The sequence below is a fragment of the Salmo salar genome, chromosome 04 (genome assembly GCF_965601325.2).
Source record: "Salmo salar chromosome 04, fSalSal1, whole genome shotgun sequence".
NCBI classification, from domain to species: Eukaryota; Metazoa; Chordata; class Actinopteri; order Salmoniformes; family Salmonidae; genus Salmo; species Salmo salar.
Genome location: NC_138294.1, coordinates 33895819 through 33908840, shown reverse-complemented (window position 1 = coordinate 33908840; position 13022 = coordinate 33895819). Strand labels below are relative to the sequence as shown.

General features: G+C 41.7%; 1 protein-coding gene across 4 annotated transcripts in view; it reads left to right on the top strand.

The window, feature by feature from the left end:
* The window catches only part of arfip1 (ARF interacting protein 1), a 38185-nt gene extending 25163 nt beyond the window's left edge, over positions 1 to 13022 (top strand). For 2 of the 4 annotated variants that reach the window (XM_014195504.3, XM_014195505.3), the window contains 6 exons: positions 2094 to 2201; positions 3037 to 3149; positions 5522 to 5743; positions 8454 to 8611; positions 8963 to 9137; positions 10542 to 11457. In XM_014195504.3, coding sequence (XP_014050979.3) covers positions 2094 to 2201; positions 3037 to 3149; positions 5522 to 5743; positions 8454 to 8611; positions 8963 to 9137; positions 10542 to 10697 — 932 coding nt within the window. In that variant the 3' untranslated portion in view covers positions 10698 to 11457. 4 annotated transcript variants of the gene reach the window in all.

Below are 13022 nucleotides of genomic sequence, written 5' to 3'. Positions count from 1 at the left end.
TCTGTAGAAACTATGAGAAAGGTTCAGGACTTTTGTGAAACATCACAGTACAGTTGAAAAATATGGTTAATTGAAACCAAACCTGGATGGTTGGGGGGAGCTGAAGGGTTGGAACAAAAAAATAACAAAAAAAACAAGGTGACTAATATACTGTGTCTGTAAAATGTATGTATAAGCAGGAAGTAGAAGCCTAAGTATTGTTGTCCATTAGGTTACTCCAATTAGAGGAGGGATGATTGGGTTAGGGGGAAAATAATAAAGAATTATACACTACCGTTCAAAAGTTTGGGGTCACTTAGAAATGTCCTTGTTTTTGAAAGAAAAGCAACATTTTTTTTTGTCCATTTTAAAATAACATCAAATCGGAAATAGTGTAGACATTGTTTACGTTGTAAATGACTATTGTAGCTGGAAACGGATGATTTTGAATAGAATATCTACATGGGCGTATTGAGGCCCATTATCAGCTACCATCACTCCTGTGTTCCAATGGCACGTTGCGTTAGCTAATCCAAGTTGATCATTTTAAAGGGCTAATTGATTTAGTTTGAGAAACAGACACCTCACAAGTCCTCAACTGGCAGCTTCATTAAATAGTACCAGCAAAACACCAGTCTCAACGTCAACCGTGAAAAGGCGACTCTGGGATGTTGGCCTTCTATGCAGAGTTCATTTGTCCAGTGTCTGTGTTCTTTTGCTCATCTTAATCTTTTCTTTTTACATTTACATTTTAGTCATTTAGCAGACGCTCTTATCCAGAGCGACTTACAGTAGGGAATGCATACATTTCATACATTTTTATTTTTTCCCCCCGTACTGGTCCCCCGTGGGAATCGAACCCACAACCCTGGCGTTGCAAACACCATGCTCTACCAACTGAGCCTCACGGGACGTTTTTTTATTGGCCAGTCTGATATATGGCTTTTTCTTTGCAACTCTGCCATTGGAACACAGGAGTGATGTTTGCTGATAATGGGCCTCTGTACGCCTATGATGGGCCTCTGTACGCCGTTTCCGGCTGCAATCGTCATTTACAACATTAACAATGTCTACACTATCTTTCTGATCAATTTTATGTGATTTTAAGGGACAAAAAAATTTGCTTTTTCAAAACAAGGACATTTCTAAGTGACCCCAAACTTTTGAACAAACAATACATGGGTAATAATGATAATGAAGTGGGTACACTTTGAAAGTTGTAGTCCTTTCCGACATAGCTAGCATACAGTAGTGTTGGTTGATAGTAGCCAAATACTTAGCATCAGAGGCTTTGCGTGATGTGCTGAAATGCCCAGTCATCACCAGCAAGGCGGCGGTGGGTTGAACCATGTCCCAGGCAACAACTTTGAACTCTGTTTGTATACCTTCCTGTTTGTGGGTATGTGGTGTTCATAAGGACACATCAACACACTGAGAAGGTTCCTGACCTGACCTGGGCCAGTATTCACAAAGCGTCTGATCTAGGAGTGCTGATCTAGGATCTGTCCATATATTTCATTCATTATGATTTAAAAGTCTAAACTTATCTTAGATCAGCACTCCTACTCTGACACTTTATGAATACAGACTCAGACTTGATATGTCACTTCTCAACTGGCAAACCCATAAAAGAATCCAAAGGCAAGTCTACAAAGAAAGTAAGGCCATAATGATAGAACCCTGTCATTTTACAGCGACATCTGTGCTTTTCATTAAAGGTCGAGCATAGGCTTAAATGGCAAGTACAAAATGGTTATCCCATGGAGGTTTCTCTGAGAAGTAACATCAAACCAAAAGCAAGGTGCAGGCACAGTACATTGTGTCCAATGTGGTGTCAGGTAGTCCAATTGCTCTAGGAGTCTTTACTTGGTACAATATGAACCTAGTTGTGCCACTGATCCCATTTTAGTCCAGTGGTACTGTTCTGTGCCTGTCATCTCAAGATTACACCTCTTATTCGGTCTTAGTGGTGGCCCGCCCCATCTATAGTGCCATTTAGACCCAAAGGAACATCCAAGGAGGACCTGTGGGAGATTCCATTTGACAGCTCTAGAGAGGGGGGTGTTGTTGAATTGACTCACTAATCAATCGCCACTGTTGCCTGCTGTTTCCAGTGTCAGCAAGCCAGCCCACGTCTCCCGTGGTACCTGTAGCTCCCAGCTCAGCCGCAGCTAGCCGTCTGGCGCGACCCTTCAGCGATAGTCAGACAGAGATACAGAAAGGTACCCGCAGCAACAGAGACGATATATATATATAACGGACTTGCTTTCTTCTCCCTCTCTTATTTCTGGTTGGGCTTCTCTCCCCTGCTCCCTCCTTGTACCAAGGCTCTGTGTCATTCCTTCAAAATCCATCGTCCACGTCCTCCTCCATCGACTTCTACTGACGTTTCTCTTCTGTCTTGGCGTCCTTCCCCTCTCTCTCTTCGTTCAATTTCACCTTTGGCTTTTAGCTGCGAAGGATGCAATTACCTGAAAGCTTGACGGTGGGCTCTGGTTTGTAACAGCTGAGGTTAGGCTACTGGAAACTAATTCTGTCGGATGTCTGCATTTCTCCCATAGCTGGTTATAGGGGTCCTCATCTTGTTTCAACATTTCACAAACACACACTTGCTACGACCAACCAAACCTTACACAGCTTCACCTGAGTTTTAATCAGCATCCCTGCTTAACTCCTGTATCCTCCTTGCATCACTGGGCTCCCATAGTTCCTTGCAGGTTGTCTCTCCCTCAAACGGAAAAACCTCCCTTCTACTCTAAATGAAACTCCTTGTTGTTGCTTGTTACTAATTTATTTTCCCTGCAGGTAAATGTATATATTTTGTAGTATTTCACCTGTAGATGATAATCGTCAAAGTATCGTAGTCAGCATCTAACTTTTACTCAGTGTTTCCATGTTCCAGTCTGACACGACTGGAAATGATATATCAATCCTATGATTGATTCACCATAGTCTCACATCTATATTTTATATTCTCTAACACTTTATCTTACAAGAGCCCCAAGCTAACAGATACAGCCTCTCTCGACCATTCATGACAGTCGCCTTTCTCTTCAGGCACTATGCAAGGGCAGCCACAGAGCGGGCCGGTGGTTCTGGCAGACGACCTGAAGAACCCGGCCATGGAAAAACTGGACCTAGTGAGGAAGTGGAGCATCAACACGTACAAAGTAACATTTGCCACCAGCACTTACTGCCCCTCTTTCTTCTTTAACTCCCCCTCACTCACACATTCTCAACCTTGCTTTTTCACACCTCTATCTCCTTAGTACCTCTGTCCTCTCACAATCCGGTTCCCACTTAGCAGGTAGACTACCCCTTTTTTTCCTGGCATCGCAACACACACAGCTTTTCATAGCCAGAGTTGGATTGGTGAGCTACCTATGATCTCATCTGTCCATAATTCCCCAGTGTGCTGGGAAGGTTTACTTATGGCTCCCCTGCTTTATTGTACAGTCGTGGCCAAAGGTTTTGAGAATGACACAAATATACATTTTCACAAAGTTTGCTGCTTCAGTGTCTTTAGATATTTTTGTCAGATGTTACTATGGAATACTGAAGTATAATTACAAGCATTTCATAAGTGTCAGGCTTTTATTGACAATTACATAAAGTTGATGCAAAGAGTCAATATTTGCAGTGTTGACCCTTCTTTTTCAAGACCTCTGCAATCCGCCCTGGCATGCTGTCAATTAACTTCTGGGCCACATCCTGACTAATGGCAGCCCATTCTTGCATAATCAATGCTTGGAGTTTGTCAGAATTTGTGGGTTTTTGTTTGTCCACCTGCCTCTTGAGGATTGACCAAGTTCTCAATGGGATTAAGGTCTGGGGAGTTTCCTGGCAATGGACCCAAAATATCGATGATTTGTTCCCCGCGCCACTTAGTTATCACTTTTGCCTTATGGCAAGGTGCTCCATCATGCTGGAAAAAGCATTGTTTGTCACCAAACTGTTCCTGGATAGTTGGGAGAAGTTGCTATCGGAGGATGTGTTGGTACCATTCTTTATTCATGGTTGTGTTCTTAGGCAAAATTGTGAGTGAGCCCACTCCCTTGGCTGAGAAGCAACCCCACACATGAATGGTCTCAGGATGCTTTAATGTTGGCATGACACAAGACTGATGGTAGTGCTCACCTTGTCTTCTCCGGACAAGCTTTTTTCCAGATGCCCCAAACAATCTGAGAGGGGATTCATCAGAGAAAATGACTTTACCCCAGTCCTCAGCAGTCCAATCCCTGTACCTTTTGCAGAATATCAGTCTGCCTCTGATGTTTTTCCTGGAGAGAAGTGGCTTCTTTGATGCCCTTCTTGACACCAGGCCATCCTCCAAAAGTCTTCGCCTCACTGTGCGTGCAGATGCACTCACACCTGCCTGCTGCCATTCCTGAGCAAGCTCTGTACTGGTGGTGCCCCGATCCCGCAGCTGAATCAACTTTAGGAGACGGTCCTGGCGCGAGCTGGACTTTCTTGGCCGCCCTGAAGCCTTCTTTACAACAATTGAACCGCGCTCCTTGAAGTTCTTGATGATCCGATAAATGGTTAATTTCGGTGCAATCTTACTGGCAGCAATATCCTTGCCTGTGAAGCCCTTTTTTTTGTGCAAAGCAATGATGACGGCACGTGTTTCCTTGCAGGTAACCATGGCTGACAGAGGAAGAACAATGATTCCAAGCACTACCCTCCTTTTTGAAGCTTCCAGTCTGTTATTTGAACTCAATCAGCATGACAGAGTGATCTCCAGCCTTGTCCTCGTCAACACTCACACCTGTGTTAATGAGAGAATCACTGACATGATGTCAGCTGGTCCTTTTGTGGCAGGGCTGAAATGCAGTGGAAATGTTTTTGGGGGATTCAGTTCATTTGCATGGCAAGGAGGGACTTTTCAATTAATTGCAATTCATGTGATCACTCTTCATAAAATTCTGGAGTGTATGCAAATTGCCTTCATACAAACTGAGGCAGCAGACTTTGAACATTTATATTTGTGTCATTCTCAAAACGTTTGGCCACGACTGTACACTCACAAAAGAACGAGACAAAAGGGTTGCTGTAGAACATCTGATTTAGCCAAACTTTCTCAGTGATAATACACGACACTACATACTTTTAATATCCATTAAAGATATTTCTTTGAATGTGATCACAGCTTTAGATAAACTTTAAATAAAATCTGTCTGTTCCCAGATCCAACGTACAGGCTTTAGCTTGGAGGGCTAACATGGTATTGAGACAAGTCGATGACCTGGGGTTGGTTACACTAGGATCCTAACTATGTATCTGATGTTGGGTTCTCAACCCAACATCAGATTCACTAGAATGCTAACGATGTTGGCGCTATCTCATTTGAAACTATGGTCAGCTACTCTCGGACGCTAACTATGCTAACGCTAAGTCGTTTGAAACCCCAGGTCAGTTACACTGGGATAATATATGTTAACGCTAACTTGTTTGAAACGCAAGGTCTGTTATTCTCGAATGCTAAATCGTTCCATTTCTTTGGTCAGTTACACTAGGAATGCTAACACTTCTCTTCCCACAGTGCACCAGGCAGATCTTGTCAGAGAAGCTGGGCCGCGGCTCACGGACGGTGGACCTGGAGCTGGAGGGGCAGATCGAAGTGCTGCGCGACAACAAGCGCAAGTACGAGCACGTGGTCAAGCTGACCCAGACTCTGGCCAACCAGCTCACCCAGATGATGCAGACTCAGCGGCAGCTTGGTGACGCCTTCGCTGATCTCGGCCTCAAGTCGCCAGAGCTCCATGTGAGTCAGTCACTCTTTTTTAACTTTGACCTAAACGAGCAACCTGAAGCTGGAGTAGGTTGAAGAAGTTGAAAACGAACCACTGATACAATATCAGTTTTTTTCTTCATGCCTGTAATGTTAATGTTAGGATTGGGAGTAAAGTAAACTCATCCTAGATCTGTGGTTTGGGACATACCTTTTAAGGATGGCCATTTCTGGCTCTGGTTTGTTATCAGTACTCTGAAGTTTTCATAACCACTGATAGCTAGGTGAAAGGACTGGGTAGGTTAACACTATTCTGCTTTCACCTGTCTGATCAGTCAGTGATTTTTCTCCCTTTTTTACTTGAGCTGCTTCAGGTTGCCTCAGTGCGGATGATGCTGAGTGGGTTCACGTGTGTTGAATTCTCAAACGCACTAAAAGCCTTTTGATAAATTGGTTTCATTTTTCTCTATATAAAGTGGATTTAAAAGACAGACGACTTAATGCAAAGCCGGACCTATTTTATGTGACTTAGCTGTTTCATACATGACGCATAATTTATTATTTGTAGTAAATGCATTATTGATATACCCTGAAATAATAAACAAATGTCCCTCGCACTGGTTCTATGCACACTCGCACATACTACACTGGCTCTCCAACACACACACACACACACACACACACACACACACACAAAACACGCCCACATGTATATTGACGCTTAACACACTCACACACAGACACACTTTCACGATCTTCACATACACTGCTGCCACTCTGTTTCCTGACAAGGGGTTGGAACAAATGATTTCCCAATCGTTTCGTTCTGAACAGAACTGTAATTTTTTCCCCCCACTGTTCCAACCAGCAAAATGACGTTCTGAACCGGTTCGAACCCTCTTTATTTTTTTATTTTTTACATTTAGCTCCAAATTAAATTCACCAATGGATAGAGCAGCTTGCTATGGAGTGGGCAAGATATGTACATGCATTGGACAGACAAATGTAGGGTGCGGCAGAAATTTTCCGGGTGAGGAGAGCGCTGGGCATGAAGGCATGGGCATGTTGTTGTTATGACATGCATGATCTGAATTAGGCACACAGAATTATATCTATGAAGGAGCGGCTTCGATGAAGACACTTTTTTGAATGTCTTTGAACTTTTGGAGTTGGCGATAACTAACATTGGACCAGGGATAGCCCTTGATCATGACTCTTAGTTCCATTACATTACACATAATGAGGCCTACAGTTTTAAGAGCTAGACCAGAGCTAGCTAGTATGTGTAGAGCGGCACCAGAATTAAAATAGACTTTTGTAGTTAATAAATCCAATGTGAAACGTGATATCGATAGTATCCTTAACCAGAATTAAACAAGTTCATCCATTGTTCTCTAATTTAAAAGATCCCTCTTGCTAATTTTTAAATCACGCTTGTAACGTCAGTAGCTACAGTAGACTGCAGGCTTCGGAGGGAGGGGAAGGTAGCCTACATACGCACTGGCAAAGATTTTCAGCTGGTGGGCAGCTAGACACTGGAAGTTTGAGTAACAGTGAGGGCTTTGCATAGGCGCTTTTAGTTTTTTTGGGGGGACTGGAACAAAATGCACGGAACATAAAATAACGTTATTAACCGGTTCCTATGCTTTTAAAATAACGGCTCTGTTCCTCTCAAAAATGTTATTTTCCGGTTTTGTTATGTTCGCTGAACCGGTTCCAACCCCTGATCCTGATTGCCTAGTCCCTTTTTATCCCGACCTACATGTACATATTACCTCAACTACCTCGCACCCCTGCAAATTGACTCGGTATCGGTACTCCTTATATATAGCCTCGTTATTTTATTTTGTTACTATTTCCTTATTTTTTTGGTGCACATTTTTCTTTTTAACTCTATGGTTGGGAAAGGGCTCATTTAGTAAGCATTTCACGGTGAAGTCTACACCTGTTTTTATTCTGCGCATTTATTTGAAATAAGTGTTTTTAAGTATTTGCTTATGCGTAAATGACAGCTAGTATTTATAGCCACCTAAAACCCATGTCAGATCTAAAGACAATTATGAACAGTAAACTGGGTGGGACCCGTACTTCATGTTCTTTCTTTATTGTAATGGGATTTATGCACATCCCCACCTGCTGCTTAATGAAAGGGTTGTGTGTGTGTACATGTTTGTGTTTCAGTGTTCTGTTTATAAGATGGTAGCACTGCCATGTTTCATGTTAGATTATTTTTTATTTTTTTTAAACAGCCTTCTGTTGTATTATGAATAAGCCCGTCCAAAATTGTTTATTTGCTGTGACATTTAGGCCTAGACGTTTATGGTTTAAGACTTCCATTTTGTATAAAAGGTTTAAATAAACATGTATCTAGATTTAAGAAAGCACAACACATGGTTGGAAGTTAAATGTGACTGTCTGAATTGTCATTGGATTACCATAGATTCAAGTGGTTATGTCAAAATGATCTATGAGCTCTCAATTGGAAACCCTTTAAGGGAATTCTATAATGATTCAATATATGTAATTAAGTCCTCACTCTAAAAGCAATTTTCCCATGACATTGATGGGTCACTCAATATCCATTAATCTCTTTAGGAAATAAAGACCTTTTGCCTCATATTTTAGGGAAGTAGTATTTTGATCATATTCAACGATACTGTGCTTGCTCAGATAATACAATTGTTCTATGGTAGTTATCTTATTGAATTGTCAAAAACAATTGTGACGCAATCTTGTCTTTCAGGAGGAGTTTGGCTACAATGCTGACACTCAAAAACTTTTGTCCAAAAATGGGGAGACCCTACTGGGAGCTATCAACTTCTTCATTGCCAGTGTGAACACACTGGTGGACAAAACAATTGAGGACACTATGATTAACATCAAACAGTATGAAACTGCCAGGTAATGAGAATATCAGTTTAAATTGGTTCACTGTTACTTGTTGACTGACTTGCATCCTCTTATTGAACATTTTGAGGGCATATGTTATTCTTAGTCATTTTCTGAAATGGACTCAGTTTAGGAAATTGCCATGGCCAATTAAGTGTTTTGTAGGATTTTGTTTGACTCTTGGTCGTGTTAGTACCCCTTGCTTGGTACCAGATCTGTTTGTGCTGTATAACCAACTCCTCTGGTCGTTGTCTGGCAAGACGATGACCGTTGGAGTTGTCAGACAGCAATAGTACCCGAAAAATGTAAGTGAAAAAAATTGTATGTAGTTGACCTCCGTCTGCTTTTTGACACCCCCTGTAGGATTGAGTTTGACGCGTACCGCACAGACCTGGAAGAATTGAACCTGGGGCCGCGGGATGCCACCACTCTGCCCAAGATAGAATACTCCCAGCAGCAGTTCCAGATCCACCGCGAGAAGTACGAGAAGATGCGCAACGACGTCTCCATCAAGCTCAAATTCCTGGAAGAGAACAAGGTACTTCAGAAGCTAGTTTTAGGCGACTCCTGATATGGCAGTTAAGTCTTTTTTTCAGCATCAAGGGCTAGTACAGAATACATGTGACCAGATTTTGCGTCTTTACTAGGATGTAATTGTCTTGGAACCTTTGCTATCAACTTGGGATTAACATGGGTAACCAGCATCCCGGGACTGTCCCTGGAACACTTCACATTTCCCGAAATAATAACCTGGGAAATTACAACATTTTTCCCCAATATCGCACTAATGCAATTCCAAAAATACACAACATGCGCAGCGGCAGATTAGCCAAAAATAAAATAGCACATTATCCAAACAGGTTGTTGCATGGAAGCCTTCTTTAGCCTAGCGTATTTACTTCACACAAAGTATCCATAAATTCAAAGCACACGTCTCATTGACACTGCCGGACTGCACATGCGACCTGAATGCAGTTAAACACTACACCAGGGGTGGGCAATTCCAGTCCTTGAGGGCCTGATTGGTGTCACAGTTTTGCCCCAGCTAATACACCTGACTCCAATAATCACCTAATCATAATCTTCAGTTTAGAATGCAATTTGATTAATCAGCTGTGTTTGCAAGGGATGGAGAAAAGGTGTGACACCAATCAGGCCCCAGAGGACTGGAGTTGCCCACCCCTGCCCTACACTATAGCCTATAAAATGTGTGCTTCTTTGAGCTGTCATTGTGACTCTTCAGACAGTCACAAATTGTATAGGCCTATACCCAATTCACTGTTCAGGAGTCTTATGGTTTGGGGGTAGAAGCTGTTGAGAAGCCTTTTGAACCTAGACTTGGCGCTCCGGTACCGCTTGCCATGGTAGCAGAGAGAACAGTCTATTACTAGTGTGGCTGGAGTCTTTGACAATTTTTTGTGCCTTCCTCTGACACCGCCTGGTATGGAGGTCCTGGATGGCAGGAAGCTTGGCCCCTGTCATGTACTGGGCCGTACGCACTACCCTCTGTAGTGCCTTGCGGTCGGAGGCCGAGCAGTTGCCATACCAGGCAGTGATGCAACCAGTCAGGATGCTCTTGATGGTGTAGCTGTAGAACTTTTTGAGGATCTGAGTTCCCATGCCAAATCTTTTCAGTCTCCTGAGGGGGAATAGGTTTTGACATGCCCTCTTCACGACTGTCTTGGTGTGCTTGTATATGGACATGGTCTTTTACCCAAATAGGGCTATCTTCTGTTTACTAAAATGCTCTGAAACCAGGTTGGCCAAATCTAAAACTGACCAGTGTTGCTGTTTGGAAAGTCTGCTGGGATATTTGCTCAATTAAAAAAAAAGACTGGTCCATTACACAGTTCTTCAAAAGGCATTAAATGCAAGTATTTGTTTGTTGATTCTGGTGTGAGTACTTATCTCTTTCTGTTCTTTCTCCTCCTTCCTCTCCCAGGTGAAAGTGTTGCACAACCAGCTGATCCTCTTCCACAATGCCATCGCGGCATACTATGCAGGAAACCAGCAGCAGCTGGATCAGACGCTCAAGCAGTTCAACATCAAGTTGAAAATGCCCGGCGGGGATACGCCATCTTGGCTGGAGGAGCACTAATCAACCGATCCACCCCTCCCAAAAAATCGAGTGGTTTGGTCTGGAGAGGCACCAGGAAACGCTCTCCCTTCCCTGTCTGCCTCTGTTCCTCCCACTTTTCTTCAGGATTGTAAAAGTTGTTAGGCAAAGCAACACTAAGACAAATAAATAATAAAAAAACTAAGAAATATTTATCAATCTCTTGGTTGAAGAACTGTACGTTCTGTTTTCTACTATGCTCTTGTTCTTCCTGTACAAGGAAATCCATTGACCGTTCTAATCGTGAAGTGGCCATCTCTCTTTTTCTCTCGTTCTCTTCTTTTTTTTACATGGAACTGCTGCAGTTCTTTTCGAATCATGGGAAATTCACTTTTTGGGGTTGATTTGACAAATCTAGTGAGAAGCACAGAGATGCTAAATACATTTTGGAAAGTGTAAACAGACTTTTTACTCCAGCTTATGAATGTTGTATCTCGACACTGCAGAGATGTTTTGGGACAAAATGGCTGTCGTCTTCTTGGCTCTGCAGCCAGTTGGTTAACTTATCTCCACTTTTTGTAAAAGTCTGGCCACCTATTGATGAAGTAACACTAATGATAGGCATCATTAAATGTACATGATGCATCATAAGCTTGATGTGACACCTGTTATACCCAGTGTATGACTGCAGGAAATGGATTACCACCTTCTTGGAATTGAATACAGTAGATTAGATGGTTGGTTTTCACTGTTTGAGTCATTGCATTGTACTGTAATGAATAACCATTTTATAACAAGCGTCAATGTCATGTTTAAGGTGCTATTATTTTGCAATAATGATGTTCATTAGTGTTAACCACTTGTGTTTGTCTTTGACTTTAATCATGGGTATATGATGGACAATATTAATTATTGAATTGAACATTTTGTAATTCCAGAGAAATTGAAGGACCAGCCTTACCACGTGAACTTGATGTGCCTTGTTTTATGTCTCTACAAATCTCTCGCTCTGTCTGATGTTTCAACTAAACACAGACCCCTCACACTGCCAGCTTCAGGACCACATAGCGGCAGATGGATAGATAAAGAATGGACCAAACATGCCTACATCACATACACTCCATACCAACATAAACCACTCAATTATCCTATTTCACGATTACCTCGCCGTGTGAATAGAATCCTTTTTGCTGCATTTGAGAAGAGGGGTAAATACGAGTTAACAGTGATTTAGCTGCTAATTAGAGATATTTATCTGCTTTAAAACTAACCTATATGTTAAACGTGAACGTAGATGTTTGCATTTTAGAATCAGAGCAACAAATGTTCAGTCTTGGCATTGGATAATGACAATCTATGCTAGTTAATGGCACAAAAAGCATGTTGATTCCCTTGACTTTCCAATTGCAGTAAATTTTTCAAACGATATCTTCCTCTCAAATATATATGTAATACTGCACATTTATGTACTATGAGACAAAAAAAACACTTGTAAGAACTGTGTATATGAGATTAAACCTAAATGAAAGTGGACTTGAAAAACTTTTGTACATAGGAAAGACCAGCATCCTCTGCCTGAGCTTATTTTCTGAATACTATGGTTATTTCCTTCGAAAGGACCACAGGTATTCTAGCCAGCTGTCTTGTCCCGCGGGCAAAATATGGCATGGGATGTCATAATGACGTTATATTCTGGTTGTTGAAATGTTAGCCAGATGACAACTAGGTGAAGACATCTTTTTCATGACGCCATATTTTGGTTATCTGGTAAAATGACATCTAAACACCTTCCTTTTAGAACCTGACCATAATGTTCACAAAATGTCATTGCAACCACTTTTGCCCACGGGTTCCTCTGTCTTCTATTTGTACCTACAGTACCATTCCTGCTGTCCAACAGCGTGTGTGTATTGTACATCAATCTGTTGTTCAATGAAATGATGTAAGCATAGATAAATATATATTTGTAATTTCCTCTATTTTACCTTAGATATTTTATAGGGTATATGAATGAAGCGATGGGGCATTTTTCTCATGCTGATTAAGATGTTGAGTTCAAAAACAGGTTTCTGAATGTTGTGTAACGTCTTTTGGGGGAAAATAAAATGTTTTCTTCATGAATGGCTCATTTGGTGTTTTGGTGTGTTTCCAATAATTGAGTGAAGGCGTTTTTATATTTTCACAATGTCTTTGCATTTGCTGCTTTGGTTGTATGATTTGTGTGTGTACATTTGGATGATTTAGCCTCATTTTGTGCTGCCACCAGGGCCTGGTATGAGAAGGCTTAGCTACAGTATATAAAGTGTTTGTGGAACTGATTTGTCAGTGCTTAATAAATTGTTGTTGCTCTGCAATTTGTCAACAATT